Genomic DNA, 18,152 nt, shown 5'->3' on the forward strand with positions numbered 1-18,152 from the left:
TTGTTTTGTTAAACAACTGTCAAAATTGACTTTTTGAAACGACTTTGGATAACTTCTGTATGTCAATCTCGAGCATTAGGATTGTGATACACTATGACCAGACCTAGCTTGATAGACATTTATTGACCAACATATGTTCTCTAGGTTGAGATCTACGATTATTTGGTATTCCGAGTTTTGGTCACATTTCGGTGAACAACTTTATGTGCTGCTAAGGTGAGTTTCATTTGCTCCCTTTTTAATTGCTTTTGCAATCTATATTTTTGGGCTGAGAATACATGCACTTTATTTTAAACGCAATGGATACAAGTACATACTAAATTCTACACCGATTTTGAACCGAAAATCCCTTAGCTTTGGTAACTAGTAACTGCCAGTTATAAGAACTGGTGGGCGCGAGTAGTAGTATATGGATCCATAGGGCTTGATATCCCCGTCCGAGCTAGAGCACTAGCCTTTTAACGGACGTATGCTATTTGAGAAGCGTACACGTTGGTTTGCGTGTATTATTAAGATGATTATACAAAGGGTACAAATTATATATACGTTAAGTTTAGTTACCAGGGTGCTCAATTTCGTAGAATATTTTGATAAACGTTTCTGGATGATACAACTGAAATCTTGTGATCCACCTTTATATACAGATTATGCGAAACACTAAAACTATGAACTCACCAACCTTTGTGTTGACACTTGTTAGCATGTTTATTCTCAGGTTCCCTAGAAGTCTTCCGCTGTTTGCTTATATGATAGACAAGCTATGTGCATGGAGTCTTACATGGCATATTTTTCAAGAAAACGTTGCATTCACCAAATCATCACCATGTATCTTATTTTGACTGCATTGTCAACGGAAGTACTGTTGTAAACTATTATTTACGGTGATTGTCTATATGTAGAAATCATCATATGTCGAAAACCTTTGATTTAAATATTCATATATGGTTTGCCTTTTCAAAAGAATGCAATGCTTATAAAACGTATCATATAGAGGTCAAATACCTCGCAATGAAATCGATGAATGACGTGTTCGTCCATATGGATTTTGAGCGATCGTCACAAATACTGCCAAACCATTGACTTGTTTTGTAAAGTTTTTCTAATCATGGTGATTTAATGTTTTACTTAATTAAATTTTCGCTTAGATTAGAAAGTTTTAAAGTTGTTATGTTTTTCCTTTTCCGAAAAACACGAAGTACGCAAGAAACATGCCAAAATAACTAAAAACAACCCAAAGGTTTCGCGATTATGATCATTGTCTCTGAGATTGTAATGACTATTGTTGATTCTTTGTACTTTTGTTTTCGATAACCAAATAAATTCAACCTTTATTACCATTACCAATAATAATAATAATAAATGTGATGAGAGGCCATTGTTCACTGTGACATCATCGTAATATCATCAACTTCGTGGATATTTTGGTAACCTCTTTTGTATTATTTTTTTATCACTTTTTCTTACTTCCCTTTTTTCCTTCTTTTTACTTTGTTTTATTTTTTAATCGATCGTTAATCGTTTCTTTTTAACGTTTAATTAATTAATCATTAACCGATCAAAATTATCCCGCAGCGAAATGCGGACTTTTATCTTCAATATTTTCATTTACAGGTATCATATATTTTTACTTTTTAACATACCTATATTTATTTTTTATTTATATTTATATATATATTTATATGTATAAATAAAAGGGCTTTTGTCTCATAAGTTGACAGTTATATCCCTAGAAAGTTGAACTTATATTATTATTATAAGTATAATTAAGGGTAGATTAGGTAGTTAGGTATACATGGACCAAAATGTAGTGTGTGAGAATTAACTCCCTAAATAAAATGAAATGAAGTAATATAATAATGATAAATAAATTAATTTTGTCTTGTTTATATCGAAATTGCCCATGTTAAAAGATAGTATCATTATTGGCAACAAAAAATATTTTAATGCTAATAATGTCATTGAAAAGGAGTTGATAAAAAATTTGGATAACATTGAAACAAAAACACGTGAGTAGTCAGCATCCCTACCAACGATCAACTTGTACTTCAACACCATTTCTCCTCCTTAATTCTACAAAACAATCATTCAACCCAAAAATAATTACAAAATGAGTTTCAATCGATACAACCAATTACTTCGAAATCTCATCAATTCATCTCGATCAACAACATCAGCAAGAGCTTCTTCATCATTTAATTGCAATCAATGGAGAAGATCAGTAGTGATGTCACCATCTACTTCTTCTTCTAATGCAAATGATGTTGATTCTCAAACGACGTCGTTTTCAACAATTGCGAGTTCATCGTATCATCTAAACGGTGGACCATCGTATATGCGTGGAGCTGTTTTTTGGGAACCTAATAAGCCTATGACTTTTGAAGACTTTGACATGCCTCGTCCTAAAGTCAACGAAGTTCTTATCAAAACTAAAGGTATTTCTTTTGATTCATTTTAGTGTTTTTTTTTTTTTTTTTAATTTTATTTTATTATATTAAAATCAGTTTATTGTGTTTTTGTTATTCTAATGTGCTTTATATATGTAAAACTAAGTTGAATTTGATCACTGATTCACACCTCAATTGGTTGTAGCTATTGTAATTTGATTCTTTGTGTGAATACTGTACAATCTTTTACTACGTATTATAACTATACCAACAAGTCATTGTTGTACTTTGTGCATTTTTTTCTTGTATACAAATCCAATTGCAACTTTTTATAACATATCTTGGTGATTTTTCATTGTTTGGAAAAATTATGGGCTTTATGTTATGTGATGTGTACTGATTATTATTTTCTTGGTACTCAAAAGTTGGTTTTGGATACATCTAGCTAGCTCCATATCTTGCTTAAATTATATTTTATATATAACTTATTAGATAACATATGCTTTAGCCTACCACACCTGTAATCTTGCTTTGAAAAGATAATTATTTAATTATATGTTTAAAAATAGTGAAGTGAGATGAATGTTGGAATTCTGCAGCTTGTGGTGTCTGCCACTCTGACCTGCACGTGATAAAGGGTGAACTTCCATTTCCTAGCCCATGTGTTGTTGGGCACGAGATCACCGGTGAGGTCGTCGAACACGGTCCATTAACTGATACTAAGACTATTGAAAGGTTTATAATTTTTTCATTATTTATGCGTGTTACGGTGCCTGCCTAAATTTGCTTTCTTGAATATGCATCTCATGATGTTGTATATTTATTCTACAGACTTCCTGTGGGAGCTCGTGTCGTTGGTGCATTCATCATGCCTTGTGGTAACTGTTTCTTCTGCACTAAGGTGACGAGATTTAGCATACGTTGTATTATTTCATAATGAGTTAGAGGTTGTTGGAGATATGGAGAACTTTAAACAATTAGAGGGAAGATTCCAGGAAACTCACACGAAGCTTCCACGAAGTTGTTAGGAAACTCACATGTAGCTTCTACGAAGTTGTTAGGAAACTCACATGTGGCTTAAACGAAGTTGTGAGGAAATTCACATGTAGCTTCCACGAAGCTGTCAGGAAACTCACATGTAGTCTCCATGAAGCTGTCAGGAAACTCACATGAAGCTTCAAGGAATTGTTTTTAGCTTACTCCTTAAATCATTCTATAAATAGACCCTCTTGTAACTCATTGTAAACACACCACAAATATTCAGTAAATACATTCTCTAGTTGGTCCGTGGACTAAAGCAATCACAACGATTGCATATAACCACGTTATCTCTTGTGTCGATTTACATTTCTTGCATTTATAATCTTTCGTTCATTAAGTGGGTTAGTAATCTTGTAGAATTACTATCGGTGAGTGATCTTGTTGAATCACTTGCGTTGTTTTGGGTCCTAATATCCTTACAACTGGTATCAGAGCTCAAGGTTTCGTTAAGGGAACGATGGCGGAAGACGGAAAGTTTAGAATCGACCGTTTAGATGGGAGAGACTTCGGCTTTTGGAAGATGCAAATCGAAGACTACTTGTATCAAAAGAAGCTACATCAACCTCTGTTAGAGACCAAACCCGAAGGTATGAACGATGCCGATTGGACGCTTTTGGATCGCCAAGCTTTGGGTGCGATTCGTCTTTCACTTGCTAAGAACGTAGCATACAATGTTGTGAATGAGAAGACGACGTTTGCTTGCTTGAAAGCACTCTCTAACATGTATGAGAAACCTACCGCTTCTAATAAGGTTTTTCTCATGCGACAATTGTTCAATACGAAGATGAAGGAAGGTACGAGTGCAACGGATCATATCAACGAGTTCAACAACATCATATCGAGGTTAGCATCGGTAGATATTGTGTTTGATGATGAGTTAAAGGCACTAATCTTGCTTTCATCATTACCGGAAAGTTAGTCGGGTACGGTTACCGCAGTTAGTAGCTCTACGGGAACTACTAAGCTAGCGTTTGAAGGAATAAGGGATTTGATTCTTGGTGAAGATACTCGTAGGAGAAACTCGGGGGAATCGACATCTGGTTCCTTGTTAAGTACCGACAACCGTGGTAGGAAATTTGATCGCGGTGAGAAGAAGGGTAGAAAGAAGTCTAAGAAGAGGTATCCATCGAAAGATAGAAGTGAAGCTGTTTGTTGGGGTTGCAATCAAAAGGGGCACTTTCAAAGGAATTGTAAAAATGGTCCGGCAAAAGGTGTGAACTTGACCGCGGAAGAAAGTGATGATGCACTTTTATGTAGTGTTGAAAATTCTATGGAGTCTTGGATTTTGGATTCGGGAGCTTCGTTTCATGCTACTCATGTCAAAAGCATGATGAAGAATTTCTGTTCATATCAAGGCAATGTGAGATTGGCGGACGACAAACAACTCAATATAGAGGGCATTGGAGATGTTGTATTGAAGACTACTCTTGGCTCTAATTGGACCTTGAAAAACGTAAGGTACATTCCTAAATTAAAAAGGAAACTTATTTCGGTTGGTCAATTAGATGATGAAGGTAACGCGGTTACTTTTGAAAACCGTCAATGGAAGGTGGTTAAGGGTAGTTGTGTAGTGGTTCGTGGACATAAAAGGGGAACTCTTTATATGGTTGAAGTGTTTGATGAAGATACGGTGGTTGCTACGGTTAATGTTGAGTCCGAATCAACTCTATGGCACCGAAGACTCGGGTATATGAGTGAGAAGGGTATGAAGATGCTTGTTTCGAGTGGGAGAATTCCGGATTTGAAAAAGGTAGAACTTGGGTTTTGCGAACCATGTGTATATGGGAAGCAAAAGAAGGTGACTTTTGGGAAATCAGGGAATGCACCTAAGTTGGAGAAATTGGAGCTCGTTCATACGGATGTGTTTGGTCCAACCAATGTAGAATCACATGGAGGTTCTCGCTATTATGTCACCTTCATTGACGACTCCACTCGAAAGGTATGGGTTTATTTTCTTAAAGCTAAATCCGATGTATTTAATACTTTTGTGAAGTGGAAAGCTATTGTAGAAAATGAGACTAATTTGAAAGTCAAGTGCTTGAAGTCGGATAATGGAGGGGAATATGGTAGTCTTGAGTTTAAAGACCACTGTGCAAAGCTCGGTATTAGAATGTTGAAAACAGTACCGGAAACACCGCAACACAATGGGGTCGCCGAACATATGAATCGTATGTTAAATGAAAGGGCTAAGAGTATGAGACTACATGCCGGTTTGCCTAAGATGTTTTGGGCAGATGCGGTTAATACGGCGGCTTATTTGATAAACAGGGGACCCTCAACACCGTTGGTTTTCCGAATTCCCGAGGAAGAATGGCAAGGTAAGAAAGTGAGTTATAATCACCTTAGGATCTTTGGGTGTAATGCTTATGTGAAGACCAAAGATGCGGATAGAGACAAGCTTGAAGCTAAGTCAAAGAAGTGTATTTTCGTAGGCTACGGGTCGGATGAAATGGGCTATCGTTGTTGGGATAACGAGGCTAGAAAAGTAATTCGTTCTCGCGATGTTACTTTTGATGAAGATTCGGTCTATGGCAAACCGGAAACGGGGAGTCCAAAACCGGGTCATGTTACTTTTGACTATGTTTCTATTGATGATCTTACAGGTTCTAGTGGGAGTACGAGAAACAATGAATTACCAACAAACGGTGAGGCGTCAGAAAATGCTAATGATGGGGATGGTTCGGAAAGCGGTGATGATTCCGAACATAGTGCGAGTTCTAGTGATGAGGAGGACACAAATAAAACCGGTCCAACCATTTCGGTTGCTCCTACACTAAGACGCTCGACTAGAGTGCCCAAACCTAATCCTAGGTATTCTCCATCAGCAAACTACTTGCTCTATACCGAGAATGGTGAACCCGAAAGTTACTTTGAGGCAAGAAAGACAAAAGAATCCATACAATGGGAGCTTGCCATGAAAGAAGAGATGGGGTCACTTGAGAAGAATAAAACTTGGACACTAGTGAAGTTACCTCATGATAAAAGGGCGTTGCAAAGTAAATGGGTGTATCGAATCAAGAATGAGTTGGATGGCAAGAAAAGGTACAAGGCTCGTTTGGTGGTTAAAGGCTTTCAACAAAAGAAAGGAGTTGACTACCAAGAGATATTTTCACCGGTGGTGAAGATGACTACTATTCGTTTGGTACTTTCTATAGTTGCATCCGAGGACTTACATCTAGAGCAACTAGATGTGAAGACCGCATTCTTACATGGTAACCTTGATGAAGAGATCTATATGAGGCAACCCGAGGGCTTTGAGGTAAAGGGTAAAGAGAAGTGGGTTTGTAAGCTAAAGAAAAGTTTGTATGGATTGAAGCAAGCACCTCGGCAATGGTACTTGAAGTTTGACGAGTTTATGAAGAAGATTGGTTTCTTAAGATGTGAAGCGGATCACTGTTGCTACTTGAAGAAATTCAAGTCTTCTTACATAATCTTATTGTTGTATGTTGATGACATGTTACTTGCAGTTTCCAACATGTCCGAAATCAACAAGTTGAAGGGATTACTTTCCCATGAGTTCGAGATGAAAGATCTTGGTGGTGCTAGGCAAATACTTGGCATGAGTATTGTGCGTGATCGTGTGAAGGGTACTCTATACTTGTCTCAATCCAAATATATTGAGAAAGTTGTAGAGAGGTTTAACATGGAAAATTCAAAGGCTCGTTCTATGCCTTTGGGTAGCACGATAAAGCTATCGAAAAGTCAATCACCTAAAACGGAAGAAGACAAAATGGAGATGGAAAAGGTTCCATATGCATCGGCCGTGGGTAGTGTTATGTATGCCATGGTTTGTACAAGACCCGATATTGCTCACGCAGTGGGAGTTGTAAGTCGTTATATGTCTAATCCGGGGAAAGAGCATTGGGAAGCGGTTAAATGGTTACTTCGTTATTTGAAAGGTACTTCTAATATGGGATTGTGCTTCTCTAAAAGCAATGTCATACTTAGAGGTTATGCGGATGCTAATTTGGATGGATGTGACGATTCGGGGAAAAGCACTACGGGTTATGTTTTCACAATAGGGAAGACGGCGGTTAGTTGGATGTCTCGACTACAAAAGAGTATTGCTTTATCAACCACCGAAGCCGAATATATGGCTATTGCAGAAGCTTCTAAAGAGCTTGTTTGGTTGAAAAACTTCTTAGGTGAGTTGGGTAAAAGACAAGACTATTGCGTCTTGAATTGTGATAATCAAAGTGCGGTTCATCTTGGGAAGAATCCGGTGTTTCATAGTCGTACGAAACACATCAATATAAGGTATCATTTTATTCGACAACATATAAATGATGGTACTTTATTATTGGAGAAAATCCTTGGTACGAAGAATCCTGCTGATATGTTTACTAAGGTTGTTACGACAGAGAAATTGAGGTTTTGCATTACCTCAATTGGTCTTCTAATGAATTGATGAGAGAAGACCCCAACTAGAGAATTAGAGAGTTAATGTTTCAATTCTAACAAGTAGTGTTGAAGACCTTGTATCGAAAGTCTGCTCATCCGAAGTATGTGTTGAGTGTGCGTATCCCAAATGGAGTTTGGCGGTATAATGGTGGTTTAACGTTCTTGGTTAGATCGTTGATATTTTGGGTTGACGAAGGTTGGGTTTGTTCAAAGTCTCCAAGTGGGAGATTGTTGGAGATATGGAGAACTTTAAACAATTAGAGGGAAGATTCCAGAAAACTCACACGAAGCTTCCACGAAGTTGTTAGGAAACTCACATGTAGCTTCTACGAAGTTGTTAGGAAACTCACATGTGGCTTCCACGAAGTTGTGAGGAAATTCACATGTAGCTTTCACGAAGCTGTCAGGAAACTCACATGTAGTCTCCATGAAGCTGTCAGGAAACTCACATGAAGCTTCAAGGAATTGTTTTTAGCTTACTCCTTAAATCATTCTATAAATAGACCCTCTTGTAACTCATTGTAAACACACCACAAATATTCAGTAAATACATTCTCTAGTTGATCCGTGGACTAAAGCAATCACAACGATTGCATATAACCACGTTATCTCTTGTGTCGATTTACATTTCTTGCATTTATAATCTTTCGTTCATTAAATGGGTTAGTAATCTTGTAGAATTACTATCGGTGAGTGATCTTGTTGAATCACTTGCGTTGTTTTGGGTCCTAATATCCTTACAGAGGTGTTAAATTTGTGAACTAATCTGAATTTTGTAATAAAATGTTTTTTTGAGGCTATATACACTTTGAGTACACTTTGGGTGACTTTTAACCCACATGACTTGTTTATTTTACCCATTACCCATTTGACCTGCTGGAGATGATTAATCCAACTCCATACATTAACCTATAAGTGGGTCAGAATTGTAACCTTGCTAATGTGACTATACATAATTACATATATATTTTGGAATGATAATACTAATTTTTCTGTTAAATAGGGCCAAGATGACTTATGTGAAGCCTTCTTTGCTTATAACCGTGCGAAGGGAACCCTCTATGATGGGGAAACTCGGCTTTTTCTCCGTGGCAGTGGTAATAGTGATTTTCATTTAATTTATACATCACATTTATATTATGCATATACGTTTGCAGCTCGATTTTATTTATCTATGTTTCAGGGTGTTTTTGAATTTTGATCTATGTCTACTGCTTAACATTGTATTAATTAGAGAATTAGATACAAGTTGTTTGAGTTCTTGGCGTCTTGACTACCGTTTAGAGCCTAAATTGAATTCCAGGCAGGATTTAAAACCCATGAAAATTTAATTTTACCATTTTCATGGCGTCTCAATTTTTTTTTTACTATCTTTTTAAATTTTTTTTTCCTACTTATTGGCCGGAGGTCCACTCGGAAGCAATCTCTTTATTCGTCGAATAGAGAGAGGGATGACTTTTTCTACTTTTGAGAGTGTTTTCACTCTGGGTGGAGAAATGACTTGTTTTTATTCTCGGATAGGGGAAGGATTGTCTACATCTTACCTCCCCCATACACCACTCATGTGATATTGGGTTTTGTTGTTGTTGTTTGAGTTCTTGAAAATTTCTTTTTAGTAGATAATATGAGCAATAGGGACATTCTTATGTATCGTGAAGTATTCACATTATAAAATTATGGAAATGTTATAATTCAGTAGGCTTATAACTACCTTTAGTGGTTTGATTCTTGATGTTATAATTCAGTAGGCTTATAACTACCTTTAGTGATTTGATTCTTGATTTAGAATACTAATAATGAAGTGTAAGAACAAAGATGATAATGGAGAGAAAGAAAGAAACACTTTGTAAGTGTGAGAAATGGTGCAAGTTTAATGCTTGCATTCATGAGTATTTATAGCCTAAAATCTCAATATAAAAATACATACTTTGTGTACCAAAATTGACTATATGTATACACCAAAATTGACTATCCATATCTATATTATTATTATTATTATAACACTCCCCCTTGGATAGCAATTTTATTTTGTTGAAGATCAACTATAAATTACTGCCTCGTTAAAAACCTTGCTAAAGAAAACCCAGTGGGAAAAAACTTTAGCTAAGGGAAAAAGAGTGCAGCATGGAGTTGACTCCCCCTCAAGTAGACATCGCTTCAGCTGTTACATCTTTTGAACATGTCTCATGCCAATGTTATGAACGTGTGTTCTGAAAATAGCAGTTGGAAGTGCTTTCGTGAAAAGATCAGCAGAGTTTTTGCTAGATTGCACATATCTCATTTCAATCTGGTTGTCCTTAATGAGATTTTGAGTGTATGAGAAGAATCTAGGTGGTATGTGTTTTGTTCGGTCACTTTTGATATACCCTTCTTTCATCTGTGCTATGCAAGCTGCATTATCTTCATAGATAGTTGTTGGACTTTTATCGCGTTCTAGTCCACAAGAATCAGTAATGAGTTGTGTCATTGATCTCAACCAAAAACATTCTCGAGTAGCTTCATGTAATGCAATCACTTCGGCATGATTTGACGATGTAGCAACAAGTGTTTGTTTTTGAGAACGCCATGATATTGCAGTACCTCCATTTAGGAATACATATCCAGTTTGAGATTTAGCTTTATGTGGATCAGATAAATAACCTGCATCTGCATAACCAACCAAATCTTGTTTTGATTCGTTAGAATAAAATAATCCTAAATCAGTAGTTCCTCGAAGGTATCGAAATATGTGTTTGATCCCATTCCAGTGTCTTTTGGTAGGAGCAGAGCTGAACCTTGCCAACAAATTAACTGCAAAAGAAATGTCAGGTCTTGTACAATTTGTAAGATACATAAGAGCTCCAATTGCACTAAGATATGGTACTTCTGGTCCAAGAATGTCTTCTTGATCTTCACATGGACGAAATGGATCAGCTTCAACATTGAGTGATCTAACAACCATAGGAGTACTTAATGGTTTTGCCTTGTCCATATTGAAACGTTTCAAAATCTTTTCAGTATATGTTGTTTGATGTACAAGTAAACCATTAGGCATATGCTCAATTTGTAAACCAAGGCAATACTTGGTTTTTCCGAGATCTTTCATTTCAAATTCTTTCTTTAGAAGTTGAATGGCTTCATGGATCTCTTTATTTGTACCTATGATGTTAAGATCATCAACATAAACAGCTATGATCACATATCCGGATGTTGTTTTCTTAATGAAAACACAAGGGCAAGTAAGATTATTTGTATACCCTTTGCTTATCAAGTAATCACTTAATCGGTTATACCACATACGTCCCGATTGTTTTAACCCATATAAAGATCTTTGTAATTTAATCGAATACATTTCTTTGGGTTTTGCATTTGATGCTTCTGGTACCTTAAATCCTTCAGGTATCTTCATATATATATCACTATCAAGTGATCCATATAGATAAGCAGTCACAACATCCATGAGATGCATTTCTAAATTTTTAGAAACTGCCAGACTGATTAAGTACCTAAAAGTAATTGCATCCATAACAGGAGAATAAGTTTCTTCATAATCAATTCCCGGTCTTTGAGAAAAACCTTGAGCTACAAGTCTAGCTTTATACCTTGTAACTTCATTTTTCTCATTTCTTTTTCGGACAAAAATCCATCTGTATCCTACAGGTTTCACATCTTTAGGAGTGAGAATGATGGATCCGAAAACTTTTCTTTTATTGAGTGATTCTAATTCAGCTCGTATTGCTTCTTTCCATTGAGCCCAATCATGTCTATTTTGACATTCAACCATAGATGTTGGTTCTGGATCATCATCATTATTCATGATGTCATATGCAACATTAAATGAAAATTTCTCATCAAGATTTTTCATTTCATTTCGGTTCCATAATATTTTTGAATATGCATAATTGATTGCAATTTCTGTATTGACATCATCAATCTCCTCTGCAGTAGGAGTACTGATTTGTGGTTCTTCTTGAACACTTTCTTTTACTTCATTATCAGCTGATTTTCTTTTTCGAGGATTTTTATCCTTTGAACCGATTGGTCTTCCACGTTTCTGACGTGGCAAAGATTCATGAGTGACGTTATTGCCAGCTTTTGGAATTTCAATTCGAGCTGGAGTATTTACTGCTGGTATATATGATTTTGTCACCGTTTTTGTATCTGTAAATGCATCAGGCAATTGATTTGCAAGTTCTTGTATATGCATTATCTTTTGAACTTCTGTCTCGCATTCTTTTGTGCGAGGATCAAGATACTTTAATTGAGGTTCACACCATGAAACATCATTTTCTTTATTTTTCATTTCTCCCCCTAATCTAGGGAACAATGTTTCATTAAAATGACAATCAGCAAAACGTGCTGTAAAAACGTCACCTGTCATAGGTTCAATATACCTTAATATTGAAGATGTTTCATATCCAACATATATTCCCAACCTCCTTTGAGGACCCATTTTTGTACGTTGTGGTGTCGCAATTGGAACATACACTGCACAACCAAATGTTCTAAGATGGGAAATATTTGGCTCTTGACCAAAAGCAAGTTGTATGGGGGAATATTTATGACTTGCACTTGGTCTGATGCGAATCAATGCAGCAGCATGTAAAATTGCATGACCCCATATAGATACAGGGAGTTTTGTTCTCATTATCAATGGTCTAGCGATTAACTGTAAACGTTTAATCAATGACTCGGCTAAACCATTTTGTGTATGCACATGAGCAACAGAATGTTCAACAACAATTCCTATAGACATGCAATAGTCATTAAATGCTTGAGATGTAAATTCACCAGCATTATCAAGTCTCACCCTTTTAATGGTGTAATCAGGAAAATGAGCTCTCAATTTAATAATTTGGGCAAGAAATTTTGCAAATGCCACATTACGGCTTGATAACAGACAAACATGAGACCATCTGCTAGATGCGTCTATTAGAACCATGAAATATCTAAATGGTCCACATGGTGGATGAATTGGTCCACATATATCACCTTGAATTCTTTCAAGAAACATTGGTGATTCTTTCTCAACCTTAAGTGGTGAGGGTCTAGTTATCAATTTTCCAAGAGAGCAAGATGTACATGGAACCATTGTATCATGATGGATTTTTCTATCCTTTAGTGGATGTCCATGAGTACATTCAATAATCCTTTTCATCATTGTTGATCCTGGATGGCCTAATCTGTTATGCCATAAACTGAATACACCAGGATCAATATATTTTTCGTTAACTACCATATGTATTTCTGGTACATTTATATGTGTATAATGTAATCCAGAACTAAGTCTTGGCAGTTTTTCAACCACATGACTCTTGTCAGTGATACTTAAATATTTCTCATTTTCTGTTGTCACTGACTGATAATCATACCCGTTAAGGTATATGTCGGAGAAACTCAATAAATTTCTGCTTGACTTGGGAGAAAATAAGGCATCATTTATTAAAAATTTTGTACCATTTGGTAGTATGAAATTTGCCTTTCCTATCCCTTTTATCAAGTTAGCAGGTCCTGATATTGTATGTATAGTTCCTTCCGTTGGTTTTAGATCAATAAAATATTTCTCGGATTTAAGTATAGTGTGTGTAGTTCTACTGTCTGCTATACAGAGATCTCCACCACTTGATTGATGTTGTATTCCAGCAAAATTCATATTGAACTTCATATATAAGAAATAAATAGTGAGTACATTAATATTACACAATATTTTAAACGCAAATAGATAGTACTGAAACATTTAGCAAACATAATGACAAAGACAGACGATATTAAATCGTTTATTTTTCAAAAGACACACAACTTAAACATTCAAGAAATCTTCATATAAATCAGATGGTTTCTCAGTGACTGTTGGATCAATATTATCCACAAAATTTACTTCCTTTTCTTTACCTTTCAGCGAATCCTGATACATCTTAACAAGATGTTTAGATGTTCGGCAAGTATTAGCCCAGTGGCCCATTCTACCACATCTGTAGCAAGATTCTTCAGAATTTTTAGAAGAATTTTCTTCAACATCTTGTTTAATGGGCTTGTTTTGTGGTTGATATTTATATTTTCGTGGATTACTATTTCTTTGACCACCACGGCCACGACCACGACCACGTCCATGCCCATTACCATTACCATAAGGATGGTTTCTACCATAGTTATGGCTTTTGGCATGATGATGGTGATGGTTATTATAACCACGACCTTGCCCGCGTCCTTGTCCCTGTTTATAATTATTTGCAGTATTTGCTTCAGGGATTGCAAGTGTACCAGTAGGACGGGATTGCTGATTTTTCATTAATAGCTCATCATTTTGCTCTGCAACTAAGAGATATGAATTAAGTTCAGGATATGTTTTGAACTTTAGCATTCTCAAATTTCTTTGCACTGTGATGTTTGCAGCATTCATTGTGGAGAAAGTTTTCTCCATCATGTCTGCATCACTAATTTCATGTCCACAGAATTTAAGTTGTGAACATGTATTATACAGAGCTGAGCTGTATTCATTTACTTTCTTAAAGTCTTGGAACCTTAATGTTCTCCATTGTTCCATTGCAGCTGGAAGTAAAATTTCTCTTTGATTATTGAATCTGCTTTTGAGACCTTCCCATAAAATATGGGGATCTTCTACAGTCACATAATTATTTTGTAAGCATTCATCAATATGTTGATGAATAAAGCAACATGCCGTAGCTTGTTCTTTTTCAGAACAAGTGTTGTTTTCATTTATGGTTTCAAGAATGCCCATTGATTTAAGATGCATTTTTACTTTTATAACCCATGGCATGTAGTTGTTTCCAGTTGATTCTAAAGGAGTAAATTTAAGCTTTTCCAGATTCGACATTTTCTATTATCAAAAATTAAAACAAACATCATGATAAATTAGAGTCAATTTATATTCATAAGTATATAAACATTAAACATAAATTTAATATAACATAAATGATAAGTAGGTGACAGTGTCGACCATGTGTAAGCAATCATAAATAAATGTTATATAACAAAAATATAAATATTAGTAAACATAAATGAAAATTTGGCGACAGTGTCGACCATATATTTTTTCAGGTGGTATAACCGACCTATATCATTCTGGTGGTATAACCGACCATATATCATTTTGGTGGTATAACCGACCATATATCATTTTGGTGGTATAACCGACCATATATCATTTTGGTGGCAGAGCCAACCATATTTAGTATTAAGATTATCGTGCTGATAACGTGTTATAATTCAGTAGGCTTATAACTACCTTTAGTGGTTTGATTCTTGATGTTATAATTCAGTAGACTTATAACTACCTTTAGTGATTTGATTCTTGATTTAGAATACTAATAATGAAGTGTAAGAACAAAGATGATAATGGAGAGAAAGAAAGAAACACTTTGTAAGTGTGAGAAATGGTGCAAGTTTAATGCTTGCATTCATGAGTATTTATAGCCTAAAATCTCAATATAAAAATACATACTTTGTGTACCAAAATTGACTATATGTATACACCAAAATTGACTATCCATATCTATATTATTATTATTATTATAACAGGAAATTAATATTGGGCAACTACATAATTATCTTTTATCAATATTTTGGTAACTTTTTGTAGAAAAGGTTTATTATATTTAATTTCCTAATTGTATATTTTTATTTGCAATCTCAATAAGTAAAATGTGGGTAAAAAAGAATGATGGAAAGATATTATTTCAATGCTTTCTAAATAACCAGTATTTTTGCAGCAACCAGCATGTATGAAACTATGAAAGTGATAATCCAAAACAGTTTTTTAAAACTTTGAATAATAAGATTATCAGAGTTAGAACTTTATTCAGACACTAATAAATGAAATTATCATGAACCAATATCATTTTTTAAATTTACATCCTGATGCCCCATTGGAATCCTGGTTTGAAACGAATTCAAGTATCGTTCCTAATACTCTGTCTTTTGTATAATATTTATTAATTATTAATATTAATATATTTAGTTTCTTACGAAATTTCTGATGCTCTTATTCATTTCAGTGTATTCCAGCTGTATACTTTGACTTTTGGTCAATTGACTTGATTGTATCTATGCCTCATTTATGTAGGAAAACCAGTGTATATGTACAGCATGGGAGGGCTTGCTGAATACGCCGTTGTGCCGGCTCACGGATTGGCTATTCTACCCCACTCTCTGCCGTATTCCGAATCTGCTTTGATCGGTTGCGCAGTTTTTACTGCTTATGGTGCTATGGCTCATGCAGCCCAGGTTCGTCCTGGTGATGCTGTTGCTGTCATTGGTGTTGGTGGTGTAGGTTCAAGGTGAGAATATAAATATAATATATATCTTCAAAATTCTGTTTGCAGGATTTAGCATATGTTTGATTTGAAAGTAGTTATCTGAAATTCTGAATATAATCACCTAAAATGTTTAATAGTCTGATTATATCTAATTAGTAAGGGCTTCTTATTTTGAGATTATTATAAGTTTATAACTAGGTATACGTTTCAGTTGCTTGCAGATAGCACGTGCATTTGGTGCGTCTGAGATAATTGCTGTGGATATACAGGATGATAAACTTGAGAAGGCTAAATTGCTTGGAGCCACTCATGTTGTAAATGCTCGAACTGAAGATGCAGTTACAAAGATCAAAGTAAGTATATTTTTTGATCATTTGGGGCGTTTCAACCATTGCAGTTGTGTCATTTAGACCGTTAAAGTTCAGAAGAGCCATCTCAACAGTCTGCGTCACTTGCACGAAATCTAGCCAAAATAGTTACAGGCCACTATAATATCATTACCATTTTGTTTCATTAAATGTAAATTTAAAAAGTTATTAAACAGCTTAACCAGAGTATCCTCGTGACTGTTTCTGACCCTTTCATGGATCAATAGTGTTAAATACTTCAAACTAAATATAGTTGTGACAGAACTTGCGGGCATAGCCCAACGGCCCATGTTCTTTGTGTCATGGGATAGGGAGAGGTCATGAGTTCAATCCTTAGGGATGACATGATTTTCTTTAAACCAATTGAACACAAATAATAGTGGTATATATTGACCCTATTAGGGTGGTTTTACCGGATTCGTTCACGGACCTCTACCCAGGAACACTGCCCGAATGGATGTGTTCCCGGGTACCGTCGATTGGGTTCGGGTTTCCGCCCGAACGTGGTGTGATACGTGCTAATGATGAGGGTCGTTGAAATAAATGATCTACTGATGTCAAAAAATCGCCGCTCAAAAATAAAAATATATAGTTGTGACATTCAAGAAAATTTGTCAATTTTTTTGAACAGGAAATAACTGGAGGGATGGGTGTTGATACTTGTATTGAAGCATTAGGAAACCCAAAAACATTTAATCAGTGCGTGCAAAGCGTACGAGATGGTGGAAAAGCAGTAATGATTGGTCTAACACTCTCTGGAGCCAAAGGCGAAATAGACATAAACCATCTAGTTCGTAGACAGGTATACTGGCCAATATCTTGTCATCTTTTTTTTAATCGTTTATAAACATATCCTTTTGATCTAATATGAATGTGTTTATTGCATTATGCTTAAACTTTTTAGTGCGTTATGTTAAATGCTAAATTTAAAAAATAACCTCATTACCGATTCACGATGAAACCAACGGTACATATGATTTTGTTTGTGTTTTCAAGTTTATAACAATGTTAATTTTGGGAAACAGATAAAAGTGATGGGGTCGTATGGAGGCAGGGCGAGGCACGATCTTCCGAAGTTGGTAAAACTGGCTGAAAGTGGCATCTTTAATCTTGATGCAGCTGTTTCAAGAAAATGCAAGTTTGAGGAGGCAGGGGAAGCGTATGACGATCTAAACAAGGGAAATATTATTGGCCGTGCAGTTGTTGAGATAATGTAACTTACTTTAAACTTCCAAATGTTAATGATTAACTCTCATTTGAGTATTTGACTGCTTGTTTCTCTTTGACTTTTAGTTTTCTGAAACTGTTGTAGATTTGCTGGCTGTACAGAACTTGAGAATTTTAAGTGTGTGTCAACAATGACTTTTGGATCTGCTGCAAAACTAACTCGAACCCAATTCTTCAGTTCAACAGCATACCGTAAAATACCAAAAAAAATAAAAATATAAAAATATTAACAAATTCAGCATTAATGTTAGTTGAATGTGTTGTTTATGTTACCTGGAAATAGGATTATGGATTTCTTCTTTAGCCAACTTCATACTAAAGTCTTTAACATCAACCGCATTATCAAATGCTGATAAGTTTAATTTCATCTATGTATACACAATACATGTATTCAAAATTTCGATAACGTTTATTCAACTATTCAACTAATGTTGATGATTTATGGTTCAAAAACAGTCATGAGATGACCGGGTTAG

General features: G+C 35.5%; 1 protein-coding gene across 1 annotated transcript; it reads left to right on the forward strand.

Moving 5' to 3' along the window:
• Nucleotides 1-2,040: 2,040 nt before the first annotated feature.
• On the forward strand, nucleotides 2,041-17,831 carry LOC139845006 (uncharacterized). The gene is made up of 8 exons (XM_071835226.1): nucleotides 2,041-2,432; nucleotides 2,984-3,119; nucleotides 3,216-3,285; nucleotides 8,830-8,923; nucleotides 15,889-16,102; nucleotides 16,293-16,434; nucleotides 17,081-17,251; nucleotides 17,475-17,831. The coding sequence occupies exons 1-8, from the start codon at nucleotides 2,108-2,110 to the stop codon at nucleotides 17,664-17,666; spliced, it is 1,344 nt and encodes a 447-aa protein (XP_071691327.1). The 5' UTR covers nucleotides 2,041-2,107; the 3' UTR covers nucleotides 17,667-17,831.
• Nucleotides 17,832-18,152: the final 321 nt, after the last annotated feature.

This window comes from Rutidosis leptorrhynchoides, chromosome 4 (genome assembly GCF_046630445.1).
Source record: "Rutidosis leptorrhynchoides isolate AG116_Rl617_1_P2 chromosome 4, CSIRO_AGI_Rlap_v1, whole genome shotgun sequence".
NCBI lineage: Eukaryota > Viridiplantae > Streptophyta > Magnoliopsida > Asterales > Asteraceae > Rutidosis > Rutidosis leptorrhynchoides.